Below are 17,985 nucleotides of genomic sequence, written 5' to 3'. Positions count from 1 at the left end.
ATTATTTTTTTTTTATACCTAAAAATACTTGAAATTATATATACTAGTATAAGGTCCTCATAAGTCTTATATAGATACCTACAAAAAAAATATAAAAATTGTCACTATTAAGTTTCATGAGTGTTTGAAATTCAAATTTTGACAAAATTCTTTAAAACAACGAACACAAACAAAAATGATGTAACTATGACCTAGCTGGTTTATCTATTAATTAAAATTTTTAATCTTTATTTATAAACTATAGGTAAGTCTTAAAAATTAATACTAGAAGATGTTCTTATAGCAATATGAAAATTCAAAAAAAATATATATATGCATACAATTTTTTATACATAGACATTTCAATTGTAATCTTGATGATTGCAGCATATACTTAAAAGAAAAATATTGTTAGTACTTAATGTTAGTATATGTTCTTGAAATTCAAAAAGTATTATATGTTTGTCATTGCCTAGTACCTATCTAGGTAAAATCAGTAAATTAATGTTAAGTATTTTAGTACCTTTTTAATTACCTACCTAGGTACCTACTACATATTTTTACATTTTGTCATCATTAAAATTGCTGCTAACAGATCTGGTCAAACGTTTTTTGGTTAACAAAAATTACTCATAAATTAAGAATAGCAAAATCATGATTCCGTACAAGATTAGGTATTTGATCACATTCAATAAAATATAATATTATTACGATATTAAGAATAGGCCGTGTTGAAAACTAAAGTAGATTTTATTATTCTCATTGCAAACTAAACACTAATAACGAACTTAAATCACAAAATAAAAATAATACCTAATCTATTTTGTGCATAAATTAAGCATTAAAGTACTAAAATATTAAATTATAAAAAAGTGTAATAATATATTTATAGATAATAATTTTAGATCCTTGGATCATTTACAATATTTTGTACACTGTATCATGATAAAATAAACTTTATTTTATCATGCACTGTATCTATTATGATTTATTGATTTAAGGATAATTGAATAATATCACGATTTATGTGAACTAAAAGCATAGAAATAGGTAGAATTGATTAAATTTCATTCCTCCTTTGACTACGTTACCTTATCATAGCTTATGATATAAATCCAAAGAGTACAAATTTTTTCCCGCCAATTTTACTAACGTGATAATTGCTTATCTGATTACAATTTTTACTAAAGTGGTGTATCTTAGTCAGTGCTTTACACTTGTGTTTATAAATATTAAATACGTAAATAAGTAATAATGATACAAAAATAATTTTCAGTTATTCGGTATGCCATTTTTAAAGTGTATACCTTAGTTTCTTAGTTTAATAATATTTAAGTTTTAATTTTAATACCGGTTGCCAGTTTTATCGTTTCCATTCTTATTTTATTACATTTTATGTCTCACAAATCATTTTTTAGACCCTTAATATGGACTCCCCTTTTAAAACTCCATCAAAGAGGTCCATGTCTCAAATGTTACCATCCAGTGGTTCATCTTCACCATTTACACCAAAAAGAAGTAAAATAAAGAAGATAAGTAGTGATTCTGTTTCTCGGATTTTGGCATTTGATGAATCCAATAGCCGTTCACCTACTAGAAGGAAACTTGATTTTTTATCATTTAGTCAGAATTCATTGCTACTTAATGAAAATTGTAATGAAAATTGTAATGAAAATGAACTTACTCCGTGTGAACAGACAACCCCTGTTAAAATTGAACAATCAAATCGTGAAAGAAATAAAATTTTATTATCTCCAAGTATCAAAGTTAATCCTAAACGATTTAATATTCCTGAACAAGATAAAAATATTATCAAATCATCTTCAAATAAAAGAAGTGGTTCAGTTAACTCTACACCATCCAAAAAATCAAAACTGTTAAGTGCAATTGCAGGTTGTAAAAAAATAACTTCTTATTTCAAACCCATACAAGAAAGGCAAAATTCTATTACAAATGAAGTTGGTAATCATTTTTCGCCAGCCAAGCACAAAATCAAAGAAGAAAACGTGAATTCTATCACTGAAAATTGTATTAAAATTGAAAAACAAGTTACCACCCCCGATAAAAATGATAATATTAATAATATTCAAGTTCGATCACCAAAAATAATTAGCGTTAGCTCAAACAATCCAATTGTGAAAAAAACAAGTCCAAGAAGAAAAGTTGTTAAAAATTCACATTCGAATAAAACAAAACCAAAAGAGTTAAATATGGCAGAACAGGTGACTCCAAGTAAAAACGGAAGTATTAATAATAGTTCTATGACAAGTCCAAGAATTTTAGAATATTTAGAAAACAAAGTTGTTATTTCTGGTGGTGATACATACAGCAGATTTATTAAATCAATTGTTTTAAGACCTGAAATCTTTTGTTTTGGCAAAGAAGATATAATGGAAAAAATTGAAAGTGCTACTAATGATGAACTTAAAATTTATGGGAGATTGATAGCTAGAAAACATGGATGGATTCGTTCAAATGCACCTGATGGACTTCAAAAGTATAAAGAATTAAATCTATGTGATAATTTTGACAGTGTTTTAGAATCTTTAGCAACTAAACAACTAATAAATACAGGTATTCTTTCATACATTTTTTTTTTTTTTATAATATTATTCATAATTTATATTTAATTCATGATTCATTGTATTTTTTAATTTTTAGATGTTACTTCTTGTGAACTTGATACCTTATTAAATATTCTAAAAACCCCAGAACTTAAAGAATTGCAGAAGACATTCAATATTAATCTAAATTTTAGCAAAAGTCAGACTAAACCTGCAATGATAAAATCATTTGTAAACCTTGTGAAAAATCAAAGAACATTTTGTGGAAATTCAACCAGTAATTTAAAAGAACGGTTAGTTTAACTCTACTACCTATATTATATTGCATAATTTGCTTGATAATGAATATATTCTGAATGTTATTTTTATTTCAGTATCAAAAATATAATAGGCTATTGTTTGAAACTATCAGATACATCAAGAAATGATATAATGAGCTGCTTAATCTATGAGTCATATCCTTATTTCAGTGGAGAAGAAAAAGACAGATTTCGTGAATGCTTTACTAAATTTAACTTGGTTGAAAAAAATTTACTAAAATTTCCTAAATTTGAAGCAAAACGAGTATCAATTAATTTCAGTTCAAAAGAACACTTTGAAATGTAAGTGATTAGAAAATAAATACTATTATTGTTTAATTATTTTGTAACAATAACAGTATTTAATATATTAACACAAGTATTGCTTATTAAATAATTTATCATATTATATTATAGTAGGCGTAATTACGGTGGGAAATTGGATGTCATCCCCTCATGGCTTTTTTATTTAATGAAAAAGACTTGTTAACTGTATTTATTTATTGATATTATTGTAAATAATTGAATATTTTGTAATAATTTGTTTTCGTGTCGCATGCGTATATACATTTGTTGCACTGAAAGGAGATGCTTACGATAAATCTTTTTTTTTTTTTTATGAAAGGGGGTGGGTGGCTGAAATGTTGAAACATTCCCCTCTACAAACATGACCAAATTATTCCACTGTTAAGAGAAGTAGAAACACTCAAAAGTTTATACTTGGAAAATGTTATTAATTTGTACTGACAGATTTAACAAATTAAAATTCAATTCAAATGTAGAAAACTAAACATATTTGTAGATTATTTTTGTTTCTTGTAGATGAATAATATTATTATTTTATTTTAAACACATATTTTCAAATTATAATAACTAATTTAATTTAATTTTGAAAGTATCTTTTTTTAATTCAAATAATACACATCTATATTTTTTTCTAATTCAGATTCAATTTTAAATTTAACTGTAAAAAAATTATTTATTTGTTTTATTTAAAGTATATACTTGTATTTAATATGAGATTATTGATTTTAGGTATAAAACTGCATTGGATCTTCGTCATGAAGTTCAATTACTTTTAGAGCAAAAAGATCATGAAAATGCAATTTTAGTATTGTGTATTATGTTTGAAAATTTCAAATCTGCTATATGTGATAAATCTAATGTGTGAGTATTTTTGTAATATAATAAAGACTAAATTTTTACTGTATAATACAAGGGTTTTCAACTTTTTTTTTCACAGCTCTTAAAATAAATTGTATTTTCTGCCCCTAAATCCTAATTAATAATAACTTGTGAAAGCGCAATACAGGTTGAAAACCCCAAGTATAATTGTATATATTTTATTCTCATATTTATTTTTGTTTTGTTATATTCAGAGAATCTCTATTAAAGATACCTACCTATTTACGAAAATACTCAGCAATATCTGTATATGCTCATACATTATTCAAAAATATAACAATATTAAAAAAATGTACCAGTAATATAAACTTGGCTAAAGAAGTGTTGGAATTTTTATTAAAACATAAGGAATTTTCAGTGTCTAAACAAGCTGATTTACATATTGAATTAGCCAAAGTTTATGAAACACAATATAAACAATTAGATCGTGTAAGTATATTAAGGTTATTTAAAATATAAATAAAATCCACTCAGAATATATGCATTGATAATTATTAAGATCTCTCTCTTGAGCATTATTTTTGATCTGCTACTCAATTACCTTAATGTAAGAAGTCTTGCGAATAATCACTGATAATTATTGTATTTGAATAATATACATTTTTTGTTTTATAATTATTAATTATCCAAGTGTAATAAATTGTTTTTTCATAATTTTTAATTTTATCTATAAATCATGAAATATTATATTCTAATATTATTTGCGATATCATGTTTTTTGTGAGCTTATAATAGTCTAGTATTTGAAAATCTATTTTGACAAAATCAATGTGCTTGTGATGTATAGTAATATTATGTTCTTTAAATTCAAATTTCAATTTTTATTCATTGATACTTGAAGTTTTTTGGTATATTCTCTTTCTACACTAATTAATATTTATAGGAAAAAAAATTAAATTATTGAATTTTTATTGTTTGTTCTAAGTCTAAATATGTTTATTTTTCAACTTAAATTTCAGGCAGCAAATATAATACTTAATGGCCTCAAGGATGATAATATGACTGATTTGGGTCGTCAAATGTTATCAAAAAGAGCAGTGATGTATGCAAATCGTAAAGTCAGGAAGTTGGATAATGAGTTAAAAAATGAATTATTGAGTTTTGCTCCAAAAACAGAAAAAGAACCACCCACTACAACAATAAATGGAAAAATAATTTCTGTTAAAGAAAAGTATAGTAAACATTAATTTCTTATTTTTAACATAACAATTAATTTTATCTCTACAAGAGTAGCAATTAGCAATTAGAGTAGCATTTATTGTTTCATATTTGCATTATTTAAAAATAATGTTTAAGTTCACTAGTTTTATATTGAAAACCATCAATCAGAAACTGCATTTTTATATTCATTAACTATATATAATTTTAATTTGTATTGTTACATTTAAAAAAGTTAATTTTTTTAATAATAAATTGTTTTTATAAATATATTGCAGTAACAATAAATTATTGAATTAATTGTTTTGTTAATAATTAGAATATAATATATGCATGCAATTCACAGTGTAGACAGATTATAATGAACTACATTGCCTACGTGATTTTATTTACAACTGCAATGTAATGTATGATGCCTAGTCATGGGCACCCAAAGATAACATTTTAGGGGGGTCAAAATAAAAAAATTATCAAATGCAAGATAATAAAAATAATAATAATATTAGGGTAATAATTATTGAGCTACAAGTTCATAATATTTTTTATCCTGGGGGAGGGGCAAGTGCCTTATCTTCCCCCCAATGGGCGCCCATGTGCCTAGATAGTATACATTAAATTTACACATGATTGAAGAATCAGTTTTAAATGGAAAAATCCTTTTGATCTCATATCTTTAGAAAGTATAACTAATTTGATACTCTATATTCAATAAAAACATATTTTTCATCCTAAACTAATATTTAAAAACAAAGTACTTCAGCCTTATCAATTAATTAATTAAATAATATTTTGATTTAGAGGTTCATCTGGTCGTAAGCAAGTTTATTCAAAAATTACTGATAATGGGGACTGTCATTACATGTCTGTTGAAGAACTAGCCGTATCACACTATAAAAGTCAAGGATTTTTAAATGGTAATTATATATTTATGTTTCATAAATATTGAGTGTATCATTCATAACATTAAATATTTTTATTTATAGGATTGCATGATGAGGGTCAGCTTATAAAGTCAATGTTCTTACTGTGTTTTTGGGATATAATATATGGTAGTTACCCACCGTATGTTCTTTTTATTAGCCAGTATCAAGATTGCCCTTTGGATTGGAGAACTCGTCATTTCTATAAAATTAGAGAACAACAAATTAAAGTAAATTAAAAATTATTATTGTTTATTTGAAGTTAATAGATGTTAAGTTAATTAATATAAATATTTTAAAATAATTATTAATGATTTTAGGACCGAATAGCAGAATTGAAAAAAATGAATGTTGATCAAATATGTGATGTATTAAAAAAGTTTTGTGATGAATACTTTGAAACTCAATCTGTGATAAATTGGAAGTACATGAATGTTGATAACTTACCTCTGTGCAGGGTAATCTTAACATAAGCTTAATCTAACTCTAGTTCTCACTAAACCTTATTTATTCATTATTGATTTTAGACATTGTTAGAATGTGTTGGAATAGAAGTATTCCTTGCCATTGGTGATCAAATATTGAAAGATGGCCGAATTTATTTGCATGGAATGCCAGACCTGGTTGTTTGGGATGTTAATAACCATAAAGTAATATTATGTTAATGAAAACAAATTATATTAATTAATAAGCAGGTCTCAGATTTTATAGCACTAAAGGTACTAAAATACTTAATGTAAGTTATAAGTTTGAGCACAACAAATTTTGAGATCTATAATAAGCCATTTAATACATACCCTTTTTTTATACATATATATTTTATTACTTATTATATAGTACATGGATCTCCAGACTACAGCCCGCAAATAAATTTTAACTGGCCTCGATAGGACAGTAAATATACTAGTAGATATCTAAAATTTAAAAATTTAAAATTATATGTGTTAGTAAACTTTTAGCTCACTAAGAGGATTTGATATTTTTTGTGGCCCTTGAATAAAAAAGTTGGGAGATCCCTAATATAGTATATTACACTATTTTCTTCTTTTCTTAAAAAAGATAATGGTATTCACTAAAATCCATTATTTAATTTTAGATTGAATTGTTGCAGATAAAAAATATAAATGAATAACAATCTTACATTAAATTAATCTTCAAAGTAATCAAATGCTTATTAAAATTATCATTTATCTGAATAACAAAATATGAGTAAATTTACTATCTGTTCACTTTTTTGCTTTGTAACTTCTCTTCTTTAAAGATTAATGAAAAATATTAAACAAATCATATTTTAAGCACAAAAAACTTAAGAAATAGTATTAAAAATTGTACATTTTAGAAATATGTTACATACAACTATATATTTGGAATCCTTAATGTATAAAACTAATTTATGGCTTACTTTAATATTTTTGAACATATTTTATAATAATTAACAAATGCTATAAAGTTTGAGTCCTGTTGGCTATTAATAAACATAATAATTTACAATTAATTTTACCATTAGTGCATATTTGTTGAAGTAAAAGGGCCAAATGATAAATTATCAGAAAGACAATATTCTTGGTTACTTAAACTAATGGAGTTTGGTGCTAATGTAGAAGTCTGTCATGTTGTTGGTTCGTACATAATAGTCTATAATTTTTTTTTCTTGACTGGTTTTATTAACAATTTTAATTTTATTATTTTTTAGGAACTGGAGGCAAAAATAATAACTGAAAAATACCTGATAAAATATTAACTGAATTAAAACAAAGATATTTTATTGTTAATTTGTTTTGTTTATACATTGGGCAAATTTATTTATTTCATATTTTGAGTTAACCAAATCATATGTTGAATATATTATATATATTTTATATTTTTGTATTATCATTTTAATAATCATATCATGTATATTGTATGGGATAATGTATATTAATTTTTATTTTTTAAGAATTAAATATCGACTGTTTACCAAACTCTGGATTTCTCAAGTCAGAACTCATTTAAAATACGTTTATTTCAAAATAAGTGCTAATATTTAAACACTTTAAGGTTTTACTAAAAATCACATCATATTATGCTGTAAGTTGTAACAATAATTTAAATTGTTTTTTAAAATAATATTTATTCATTAATTATTTAAAATAGATGGGTTCTAAAACCCTTTAGTAAAATACAAAATTGAAACAGAAAATTAGAATTTAAAATAGTAAGTTGTTTAGGGGAGTAGACGTCATAATATTTAAGAACCTATAGAAATTTTTGTGTGGCTAGTTTGTAGTCTTGACGCTTTGACCTTTATAATATTATTTAGTATGCACTAGGAAAAGTTAAAATACAGGGGTATAGTAGAATGATGCATTTAATCTTGCACATGTAATGGCCATTGTGAATACAAATATTATGTTTTATTTTATACTTGTTTTAAAATATTTTTCCACCGGAAAAGAACTCCAAACAAACAGTGACATAGTGAAACTTAATCAGTTTAGTTAGATCTATGCATCATTGCTTAAACATATTTAACCAATGCTTCTGTGCACACACCTATAGATTCTAAATTGTTTTTAGAAAATAGCAGCCCAGGTTTGGTGAGGTATATATAAATTTCAATTTATGATTATAATTTATCACCTTGTAGCTGTTAATTTAATTGCTTAAATCTTTAATAAAATAAAAAATAGTATATTTTATATTACACTTATGTATTAGTTAAATTTCAAAAATTAAAATATTATTTGATATTTAATGTATCCCTTTTTTCAATTTGTCTCATTGCTTTTTTCCTCATTCTCTTGATTTTGGCAGGATTCTTAATCTGAAAAAATTTAAATGTTTTGTATAGTTTATTATTTAAATATAACTTAGTCAACTATAATAATGTGACTCATTTATAAATATAAATAATTGTTAGGGTTATAATAATAACACTGTTTTATTAAAAAAAAAAAAAAGATAAAAAATAGTTTATTATTCTATAAAATAAATACTGTCAAAGGTCTTGGGCCTTGACATAATTTTGATAACTTAAACATACCAAATGGCAATTGCCAAAATCAGGTTTTTTATTCTATAGATTTTAGAAATAAAATATATAATATTCAGTAAAAGTAAACTATATTTATAAGTAACAAAATAAAAAACTAAATATAAAAACTAAAATAACAAATAAAAAAATACATTACCACTTGAACAACTTCGGATTTTCTTTGATTTTCTGCACGTCGTTTAATGTTTTCACGTCGTCTTTCTTTTCTAGCTTCGTTTTCTGCATTTCTTTCATTTATCAAGGTTCTAGACAACTCTCTAGTTTTTTTAATGTCTTCTCTAAGTTTTTGTTTACGTTCAAAAGACAATTTTAAACCCTTTGTTTTGTTGATGGACGAAAATCTAGAACAATGCAATATAAATATATCTGTGTAGTGAGTACTCAAAAGAAAATCATATAATTGATATCTAGTCATGTACACGTTTGCAACTTACTTGGTTTTAGGTGTTTTCCAAAATCGTCCACATTTAGGCATACCACGTATCGGTGCTTCTTTCTCAGACATTATATTATAGGTAGTAGGTATTAAATTATACGCAGTAACGATTCACCCTGGAGCGATTTCAAATAAATAATTTAATTAAAAATAAATAAATATTATGAGACGTGAGGACCATGAATGGTCCCTAGTAATTAATGATTAGGAGAACAGGCTCAGACCATGTGTTCATCATTGTTATCGTTTCACGGCGAGTAGTGAATATGATAATGTAAACAAATAAACTTTATGTTTTCCAAAGACAATAAAGAAATGAAAGAGCCCGCTCTAATAGTCCAGTGTTGCCAGGTCAAATTTTTATAAAGATTTTTCAATCGGAGTATAATGTTTGTATTTGAAATTTACAAAATGTTTAAAAAATCATTTAAAATAGAAAAAAAAAATATTGAAAAACTGAAACGCAGTTGTCTAGAAGGACTATTCAAGTTTATTTTGGTGAAAAAAATCATGTTTCTACGACTTAAAACAGTAAAGAGAGTTAAGAAAAATGGGAAGTACGAAAGAATGTTTTTGGTAAGAAAAATTAGTAATTTACAATACCTAGTTTTATGTGGTGTACTCTAGTACTCTACTAAGTATAGCTCCAGCTTTCAAGAATAATGTTCATACCTTCCACCATACCTATAAATTCTATTGGCTGGTTTTCATATCGCGGCTAGCCGCGAATCTAGGATAAAAAAAAATTACAGGCACCGACAAAAAACTATAACTTACACAATAAGATTATATTTTTAATTATTATATTTTTAAATTGTAAATTTTAACTTTTGAATTCTGAACGAAATGATGAATGTATTGATTTTACCATGATGTGTGAGTGTTTTTTTTTTGTGTCTGAGTACAATTTTTTTTTGTAAGCGTTTAAAGTTCAAATTTTTACGACCTATGTGTATGTCAAAATTGTGAAAATGCACAAGTAATTTTGTAGTTGAAAATGTATAGAATTTTTGTATTTATATCTAAGGTCAAAAAATTCAACACTAAGTTTTCAATCAGTTTTCCTTCAACTAGCTTTAAAGAAAAGTTGAAGCCTCGTTATAGGAAAAATGTTATGAATGTTTGAATTTTAAATTTTTACGAAATCGCGTATCGATAATGATTTATCCTCAAACGATTTTCAATACTTATTATTATTCAAAAAGTATAAGTCGTAAATACTCGAAAATTTCACCAGTTATTTAGTATGGCACTTCCTTTATATAATTGAATTTGAAATATTTGTTTTTGTTTAGTTTTTTTTTATATAAATGTCTATAAATTTTTAAGCTAAGTCAAAATACTTGAAAATTTAATACAAAGTTCCTCATAAGGTATTCTTATAGTGGTTCAAAAATTATAAGAATATATAGGCACATTTTTTTTTATTAGCGTTTGAAGTTCAAATATTGATAAAAATTCGTTAAAATCATGAATATTAGCATTTTATTTTCAAGTTATAATTTATAAAAAAAACCACCCACGAGAAAATATATCCTAAGCTAACAAATCATCTCTATACTGAATCGTTTTTAAATAATTATATTAATTGTATTCAATTTTAAAATTCGTGTCTTTTTTTATAGGTTGCTTTTTTATCCGATTACCGCTGGCCGCTGGACCACTCACAATAATTTATAAATAATTATTAATTATTAATTAAATAGTCAATACAAAAATAATAATGTTGGTAATAGAATAATATTTGTTTTGTTTTTTCCATAAAGCCAATATCAATACTTCGTATAGGTATTGTTATTCTGTTCACCATATTATACACAAATAAATAATCTCACATTAGGTATACATTTTTTCTAGTTCGTTGTAAAAAACTTTCAATACTTGATACAATTTGAATAATTTTTGTTTTAAACTTGAAGAGAATTTGAAGTTGAAATTAATTTTATTAACGTTGAACAACAAAATAGGAAATTTTTATAGATAAAAAAAATTACCTTTGATACTTACGAATAAATAATAGCCTGTTAAATAAAGTTAACAGTGTAATCAGTGGCGTATTTTCAACATTTTTCTGGGGGGTCCACAGTGGCACAGTTTATACATAATTACTAATTTATATAAACTATGAGAACTATATACCCATGGCTAAATATATACCTATTGCCTATACCACACGTTATATTTAGCTGTAACTTGGAAAACGTCGTCAGAATACACAGAATACCAATTTCTATACTTATTGCTTTATTATAATGCAGGGCGGGATATGTATAGATTTTTTTCTCTGGAGGGGGGTCCAGTACCCCTGGACCACCCCCGTAAATACGCCACTAAGTGTAATCAATGTAAAACATAACTCTATAACTTATAATAATTTAATATTAATTATTAATAAGTGAATAGTGATCCTTAATTATATTAATTGTTCTTCAAAAACATTTAACAGTCAAATACTGTATTTATTTTTAATTAGCAAGTACCTACATCTATTATAGATTATTTATTTATTTATTGATAATACATATAAGGTACTTAAATGGATTGAAGTCAATTCAAAATATGATAAAATTAATTACAGACGTGAGATGACACTAATAATATACTCATTTTTTTCTTTAAATTATTATTTTTATAATTATAATTAATTTAGTAATACAATCAATATATAACATATTAGGTAACATACAATTGGTAATATAACTACATATTTTGATAAGAAAACGGGCAGCACGTAATAAATCGTCAAATTACATAAAATAATAAAATTATAAAACTATGTAGGCATATAATATCTAAATAATATATAATATTATAATAGGAGTAATTTATTGTTTTATAATAAGTATAATGTTAAATGCTTTGGATAAGTATATTAGAAGCAGTCTATTGCTGTACACCAATACGTTTAGAAACAATTATATTTTTTTTTCATTTGTTACTTTAACATTTTTGTTTTATATTTTTCAAAATATGTTAAGGAACTAAACTGTCATTTACCAACACTCAACAGTTACTTTCTGTACTGGGGATCGACTATTTCTGGAAGTAAGCATTTGATTCTGTATACAAATTGAGAAAAATAAATGTTGTTATTTTTATACGTGAGTCATTACATAAAAATCCAACTATAAATCTAAAAATTAAAGTTAAATTACAGTTTTAATCATTTTTTCGTGCCCGAAAGAATTATCGAAACATTCCAAACTAGGTGGGTACCTACTTAACAATTTGTATTTCTATCTAATTCGCTGAGCGAATAAACGATCGCGATGTAACGATGAAATAACAGAAACTTCGTTTTGAAATTTACATGTGTCCTTGAACTTGATGTCTTAATAATAGGTAGTAACTAAGATAAGTTTTTTGTAGACATTTTTAATATTGTCGTATATTTTTATTACTAAGATAGGTAATTTATATTTGTGTTACTGTTTTATCGAGCTGTTTAGTTATTTGTATATAATAGGTATTAGATTATTTATGTTTCTAAACAGGGCGTATTTAGAAATGTCTTATAGTGGGGGGGACATACCAATAACAAATTCAAAACAATCTAATCGCGAGCCAGTGCGTGAAGAGTAAGAAAGATTAATATCCTCAGTAATAAAAACTTAAAAAAGTATAAAATACGGTGAATAGTGGGGGAGGATGGGCCTCATGCCCCCCTCAAATACGCCCTTATAGGTTGGATAGGTATGGACTATATTACCTAAATGCCTAAACGTATAACCTTATAGGCTATAGCTACATTGGTCAAACTGTTAAGTGTTAACACTAATTGTACTTATATTAAAAAGAATATAAGTATAGCCAGCTGTCCAGCGAGAGAACGTGCCGCGAGCTGACCAAAATCGGTTTTTCTACGCATTCCCAAACGGCCAAACGTCATCCTGCCATAGGGAAACCGGTTTCGATATCGAGGAGATGCAGGAGGATGCGCAGAATCAGCGCGTTCTCTCGCTGGACAGACCATAGATAATCTATATAGGTACCTATTTGTTTTATATTTGTGTGAATGTATGATATTGTTTCATCTCAAGTATAGCAATGTTATACTGTACAATACATTAAACTATTTACTAAAAATGTATTACGTTATGAATTCAAAGTTCAATGAGCCATCGATTTATAACTATTTTTATGAATAAGTAATAACATCCATAATAGAAAATATAATTTAATATATATATATATAATATACATATATATATATATATATATATATTATTATATTATAGACCAGGGGTTCCCAATCTTTTAATCATCGAGTACCACCTCAATTCTAAAACTAAATTAGGAGTCAACGTTTTTTTAACGCATATTTTTATTATTCATTAATTTCTTAACATTTTTTATTATTTGATATTTTTGAAAATAAAAAAAATTTTAATTTTTAGCTAAATCTTTAAGTTAAAATTTCTTTGCGTACCACCTATATACAAGCCTTCCGCGCACCATGGGTTGGGAACCTCTGTTACAGACTGTATAAAGCACTAAACAGTTGTACCTTGTTCTTGTACATAATTGACATACCTATATAGATAATATACATGAATTGTTATTGAGCAACGATAAATTCTCTGATGTTAGTTAGATTCCACAAATTATAATAATGTGTGTGTAGGTACAGCTGTATACCTATTACCTATCATATTATAAGTACGCATTATGATGTTCGGATTTGAAATTATAGATATCTATTAAAACTTGTTTTTATTTTAAGTTTAGGTAACGTTGAAATTGTAGTCACCAGAGAGTAAAATGATTTATGAAGATTTGAAATCAAAAGTAAGTATACAATGGAATATCTACATTTTTTCAACGTTGTGCAGATTATATAATAGTTAGAAAAGAAGATAGGTATTATAAATATATACAAAATTTAAGATGTATTGTTTTTACAGTTTGATAAAAATGGTTACGTAGTAATCAAAAATTTTCTAAGCGAAAAGGAGACAAAGGACCTCAAGGATGCAGGAGAAAAACTTACAGAGAATGTTCCAGCTGACGTTAAAACCGTGTTTGTGGCCAGTAATACTAAACATGTAATTATAGATTTCCGTTTTTTTTATCACTGAGTTAGATTTAAAAATTTTAATTCCTTCTCAATTATATTGATATTTAGGTACTAAAAAAGTATCAATGAGCTTAATTCTTTGTTGTATTATAAATATTAAATTCCATGTTTACATGAATTACTATAGATACAGGACCGGCTCAAGTATTTAAATACACCTAAGCAAACATATTAACTTATTTTTTTTATCTATAATACAAAAATGTTAAATGCCGCCCTATATAGGCGTGTTCCTATGTCGCTTACCCCTTGAGTCAGACCTGTAATCTATATAGATAAATTTATTAAATAAAATTATATTAATATAAATTTAATTTAAAGTAGGTAGTCTGTTACATGGAATTTTCACTTTTTAAATTTTCTTCTCCAATGTGTAAATAAAATAATAAATTGAAGTATTGTTTAGTATTAGTTCAAGTCTAATATCTGTAGGTACCTAATATCGAAATAAAATGAACGCGTTTATCATTCGATAGGTACCATCTACTAATATTTAATAAACCACCGTACTTTTTCATCATCCTGCGATCAGCACATATAATATTATCCTGCGTGTTGTATATCCGGTATGCACGCTTATAATAATACATTAATACCTATTTATATAATTAATATTCAGGTAGGCGACGATTATTTCATAGAGAGTGCCGACAAAATATCCTTTTTTTACGAAAAAGCAGCGCTTGACGATGACGGACGTCTGCTAGTCGACGCTTCGTTGGCGCTGAACAAAGTTGGCCATGCCTTGCACAGATTACATCCGACGTTTGAGGCATGCACCTATAGTGACAAAGTGACAAATGTCTGCCGATCTCTGGGCTTATCGAAGCCGGTAGTGCCACAGAGCATGTACATCTACAAAAACCCCGGTGTCGGTGGCCAAGGTTAATAATAATATTATACAGGGTGATTCACCAAGCATGCATATCCTTTTTTTCAATAATGTAGTTATTCAAAGTATGATTTTTAGAAATTTTAAATATACCTGCTTAAGAATTTTTATACTATATGTAATATGCTATAGTTGACAACAGTCTAATATAAATAATAACTTAACTGTAATGACTAATGCATAACCTCTCGATTGTTTACATAACTTCCTTATAGATATCAAATGTTATTATACCACTCATAGACAGTGGTGTGGCGAATTTGACATTTATAGTATATATAGTTAACTGTTTCACCGACTCACCCAACATGTAATAAAGGCTTTTATTGTCATACTACCTATTGCAGAAGTCGAAGGTCACATCGCTATAAAAATTAATTTTAACATTATCGGTCGATCGCGTAATAAATTATTACGAAGAAACAATAAAAATAATTTTATTAATCTTTGGAGCTTTTTTTTTGTTCATCAAACAAATCTCTTGCTAAAGACCAAAATTTCTCCTGAGTTGGCGAACTCTGACCTATTGTATAGTAAACGTTTAAATAGGTAGGTACTAATTATTATTTATCAGTAACTACCCTCTAACCAGTCTAACCCACTACTTTTAAAAACAACAATGAGAGATGGCCAACATTTGATTATTACTTCGCCAGGCCACTGTAAACCAAAATAACTCAAAAAGGTAAATAATATTATTATTTTATAAATTTAGTCGTCTCACATCAAGACTCAACATTCCTCTTCACGGAACCAGATTCGTTGGTCGGATTTTGGATAGCTTTGGATGATGCCACGGTAGAAAACGGCTGTTTGTGGATGATACCAGGATCACACAAGACTGACGTACAAAAACGTTTTATTCGTAATCCGGACAAGTGTGCAACGACTCAACTAGTTTTCCAGGGAACGCAACCAGAATATGAACAGTCGTTGTATGTACCGTTACCCGTTGAAAAATGTAAGTTTTATCTTTTACATGGTACCTATATAATATTATCCAACGCGGATTATAAAACTAATGAATTCATATTAAATAAATTGATTTAATTGTAGCCAGTCTTGTATTAATACACGGTAAAGTCGTACACAAAAGCGAACAGAACAAGTCACAGTATCCGCGACATGCATACACGTTCCACATATTCGATGAAGGAATTAGCCAATATTCTGAACAGAATTGGTTACAGACAAAAGTTGGATTCAAACCAATTTATACTACATAAACATTATGAACAGATATATAATAATTTTATATGACTATAATGAATCATTTTATTTTAATTTATTTTGAATATTTATAAGGCTAAAAGGATAAAAACAAATGGGTGGATAAGTGGATTGCTGTGCAGTACAGTAGGTATTGAATATACTATAATGGACAATGGTTGTATTCAATTTGAATTTTTATGATAAATCATTTTTACGAAAAATGATTCAGAACAGAGATGGTCACTATAATAAGTATATTTAATGTTATTTGAATTTTTGATATTATTGCAATATTAAAGTAATTTATTTTACTCTTTAATCATATTGTATCCATGAATAGTATTTTTAATTTACAACAAAATTACTAAAATTATTATTCTTTGCTTAAATAACTAATTTTTTTTCAATTTTAACTTACATAATATCTATAAAAATAATATTGTTTGTATAATGTATTCACTATGTATTAGTTATAGTATACACTACTAATAAGAAAAATTATAATAAATTTTTAACTACAAGCTTATTTGCAAATTTTTGTAATTTTAACAAATTTTTTTCGACATTTAAACTTATAAGGTACATAAAACAAAATTGTGCAAATGTATTTTTAATAATTTTATACAGTTATGAGAACAATACGATTCATATGGGATCTTGTATTACATTTTTAAACTATTTTACAGAGTAAAAAATTAATTTAGATTCTGAGCGGAGCAATGGATGTATTGATATTTAATACAGTGATGTTTTTTATTTTTTTTTTGAAAACATGATAAGTTGTTGATAAAATGCTTCGATTTTCAATGGGGTGATTTTAGTTTTAGTTTCTACTTAAGAGAGGTCAATCTTAAAAAATTCCTAGTACTTATTTTCAAAATCGGGAAAACAAACAGGTTAAAAACGATAGTTAAGCGTAAAAATTTCAGTTTATCCTCGATTATTATGGTAAATAATTGCATTTTAGAGTATTAGACTCTAAGTGGAGCGACGAATGTATTGATATTAAAATGATGTTTACTTGTGATAATTTACTATCAAAATTATTAAATATTTACAATGACGTATGACGTATCATTGAATTCAAATTCAGGTCCACTTTTTTTATTAGTTGAAATAAACAATCTGTATACTTATTCACAGTAAGCTCATGGAAGACAGGCTGGGAGTATTTTATACAACAGTAACACTTTTGCTGTGATTGTTTTTTTCCACAAAGTAGAATAAAA

At 26.2% G+C, this 17,985-nt stretch overlaps 3 protein-coding genes across 8 annotated transcripts; 2 read left to right on the top strand and 1 right to left on the bottom strand.

Moving 5' to 3' along the window:
- Positions 1 to 1,171: 1,171 nt before the first annotated feature.
- Positions 1,172 to 7,966, top strand: LOC114128643 (fanconi-associated nuclease 1-like). The gene is made up of 12 exons (XM_027993202.2): positions 1,172 to 2,553; positions 2,641 to 2,836; positions 2,918 to 3,145; positions 3,878 to 4,009; positions 4,222 to 4,456; positions 4,987 to 5,198; positions 5,984 to 6,099; positions 6,169 to 6,335; positions 6,426 to 6,563; positions 6,633 to 6,755; positions 7,613 to 7,724; positions 7,799 to 7,966. The coding sequence occupies exons 1-12, from the start codon at positions 1,407 to 1,409 to the stop codon at positions 7,822 to 7,824; spliced, it is 2,832 nt and encodes a 943-aa protein (XP_027849003.2). The 5' UTR covers positions 1,172 to 1,406; the 3' UTR covers positions 7,825 to 7,966.
- A 788-nt stretch (positions 7,967 to 8,754) lies between these two features.
- On the bottom strand, positions 8,755 to 9,795 carry LOC114128640 (coiled-coil domain-containing protein 86). Its single transcript, XM_027993198.2, has 3 exons — positions 9,574 to 9,795; positions 9,276 to 9,480; positions 8,755 to 8,908 (listed from the first exon to the last, which is right to left on the bottom strand). Exons 1-3 carry the CDS (start codon positions 9,642 to 9,644, stop codon positions 8,825 to 8,827), a joined length of 360 nt encoding a protein of 119 aa, XP_027848999.1. The 5' UTR covers positions 9,645 to 9,795; the 3' UTR covers positions 8,755 to 8,824.
- A 2,674-nt stretch (positions 9,796 to 12,469) lies between these two features.
- On the top strand, positions 12,470 to 17,282 carry LOC114128644 (phytanoyl-CoA dioxygenase domain-containing protein 1 homolog). 6 transcript variants are annotated; one of them, XM_027993206.2, is made up of 6 exons: positions 12,470 to 12,620; positions 14,299 to 14,363; positions 14,480 to 14,620; positions 15,272 to 15,536; positions 16,260 to 16,505; positions 16,601 to 17,282. In XM_027993206.2, exons 2-6 carry the CDS (start codon positions 14,337 to 14,339, stop codon positions 16,768 to 16,770), a joined length of 849 nt encoding a protein of 282 aa, XP_027849007.2. In that variant the 5' UTR covers positions 12,470 to 12,620; positions 14,299 to 14,336; the 3' UTR covers positions 16,771 to 17,282. The 6 variants fall into 6 exon arrangements, with proteins under 6 accessions (XP_027849007.2, XP_050054808.1, XP_027849008.2 ...); XM_050198851.1 differs by having other exon boundaries at positions 12,475 to 12,620; positions 14,304 to 14,363; XM_027993207.2 differs by lacking the exon at positions 12,470 to 12,620 and adding an exon at positions 13,335 to 13,563 and having other exon boundaries at positions 14,304 to 14,363.
- Positions 17,283 to 17,985: the final 703 nt, after the last annotated feature.

This window comes from Aphis gossypii, chromosome 1, assembly GCF_020184175.1.
Source record: "Aphis gossypii isolate Hap1 chromosome 1, ASM2018417v2, whole genome shotgun sequence".
Lineage (NCBI taxonomy): Eukaryota > Metazoa > Arthropoda > Insecta > Hemiptera > Aphididae > Aphis > Aphis gossypii.
Note: the sequence above shows the minus strand (reverse complement) of the source record. Positions and strands in the feature narration are given on the sequence as shown.

Excerpts from the sequence above, each read along its gene's own strand:
- LOC114128643 (XM_027993202.2), top strand. The coding sequence starts at position 1,407 with ATGGACTCCCCTTTTAAAACTCCATCAAAGAGGTCCATGTCTCAAATG. Across the intron at positions 6,564-6,632 it reads ATAACTTACCTCTGTGCAGG|ACATTGTTAGAATGTGTTGG; the intron begins GTAATCTTAACA and ends TATTGATTTTAG. Across the intron at positions 6,756-7,612 it reads GGGATGTTAATAACCATAAA|TGCATATTTGTTGAAGTAAA; the intron begins GTAATATTATGT and ends TTTTACCATTAG.
- LOC114128640 (XM_027993198.2), bottom strand. The coding sequence starts at position 9,644 with ATGTCTGAGAAAGAAGCACCGATACGTGGTATGCCTAAATGTGGACGA. Across the intron at positions 9,481-9,573 it reads TGGAAAACACCTAAAACCAA|ATTTTCGTCCATCAACAAAA; the intron begins GTAAGTTGCAAA and ends GCATTGTTCTAG. Across the intron at positions 8,909-9,275 it reads AATCCGAAGTTGTTCAAGTG|ATTAAGAATCCTGCCAAAAT; the intron begins GTAATGTATTTT and ends AAATTTTTTCAG.
- LOC114128644 (XM_027993206.2), top strand. The coding sequence starts at position 14,337 with ATGATTTATGAAGATTTGAAATCAAAA. Across the intron at positions 14,621-15,271 it reads TGGCCAGTAATACTAAACAT|GTAGGCGACGATTATTTCAT; the intron begins GTAATTATAGAT and ends ATTAATATTCAG. Across the intron at positions 16,506-16,600 it reads ACCGTTACCCGTTGAAAAAT|CCAGTCTTGTATTAATACAC; the intron begins GTAAGTTTTATC and ends ATTTAATTGTAG.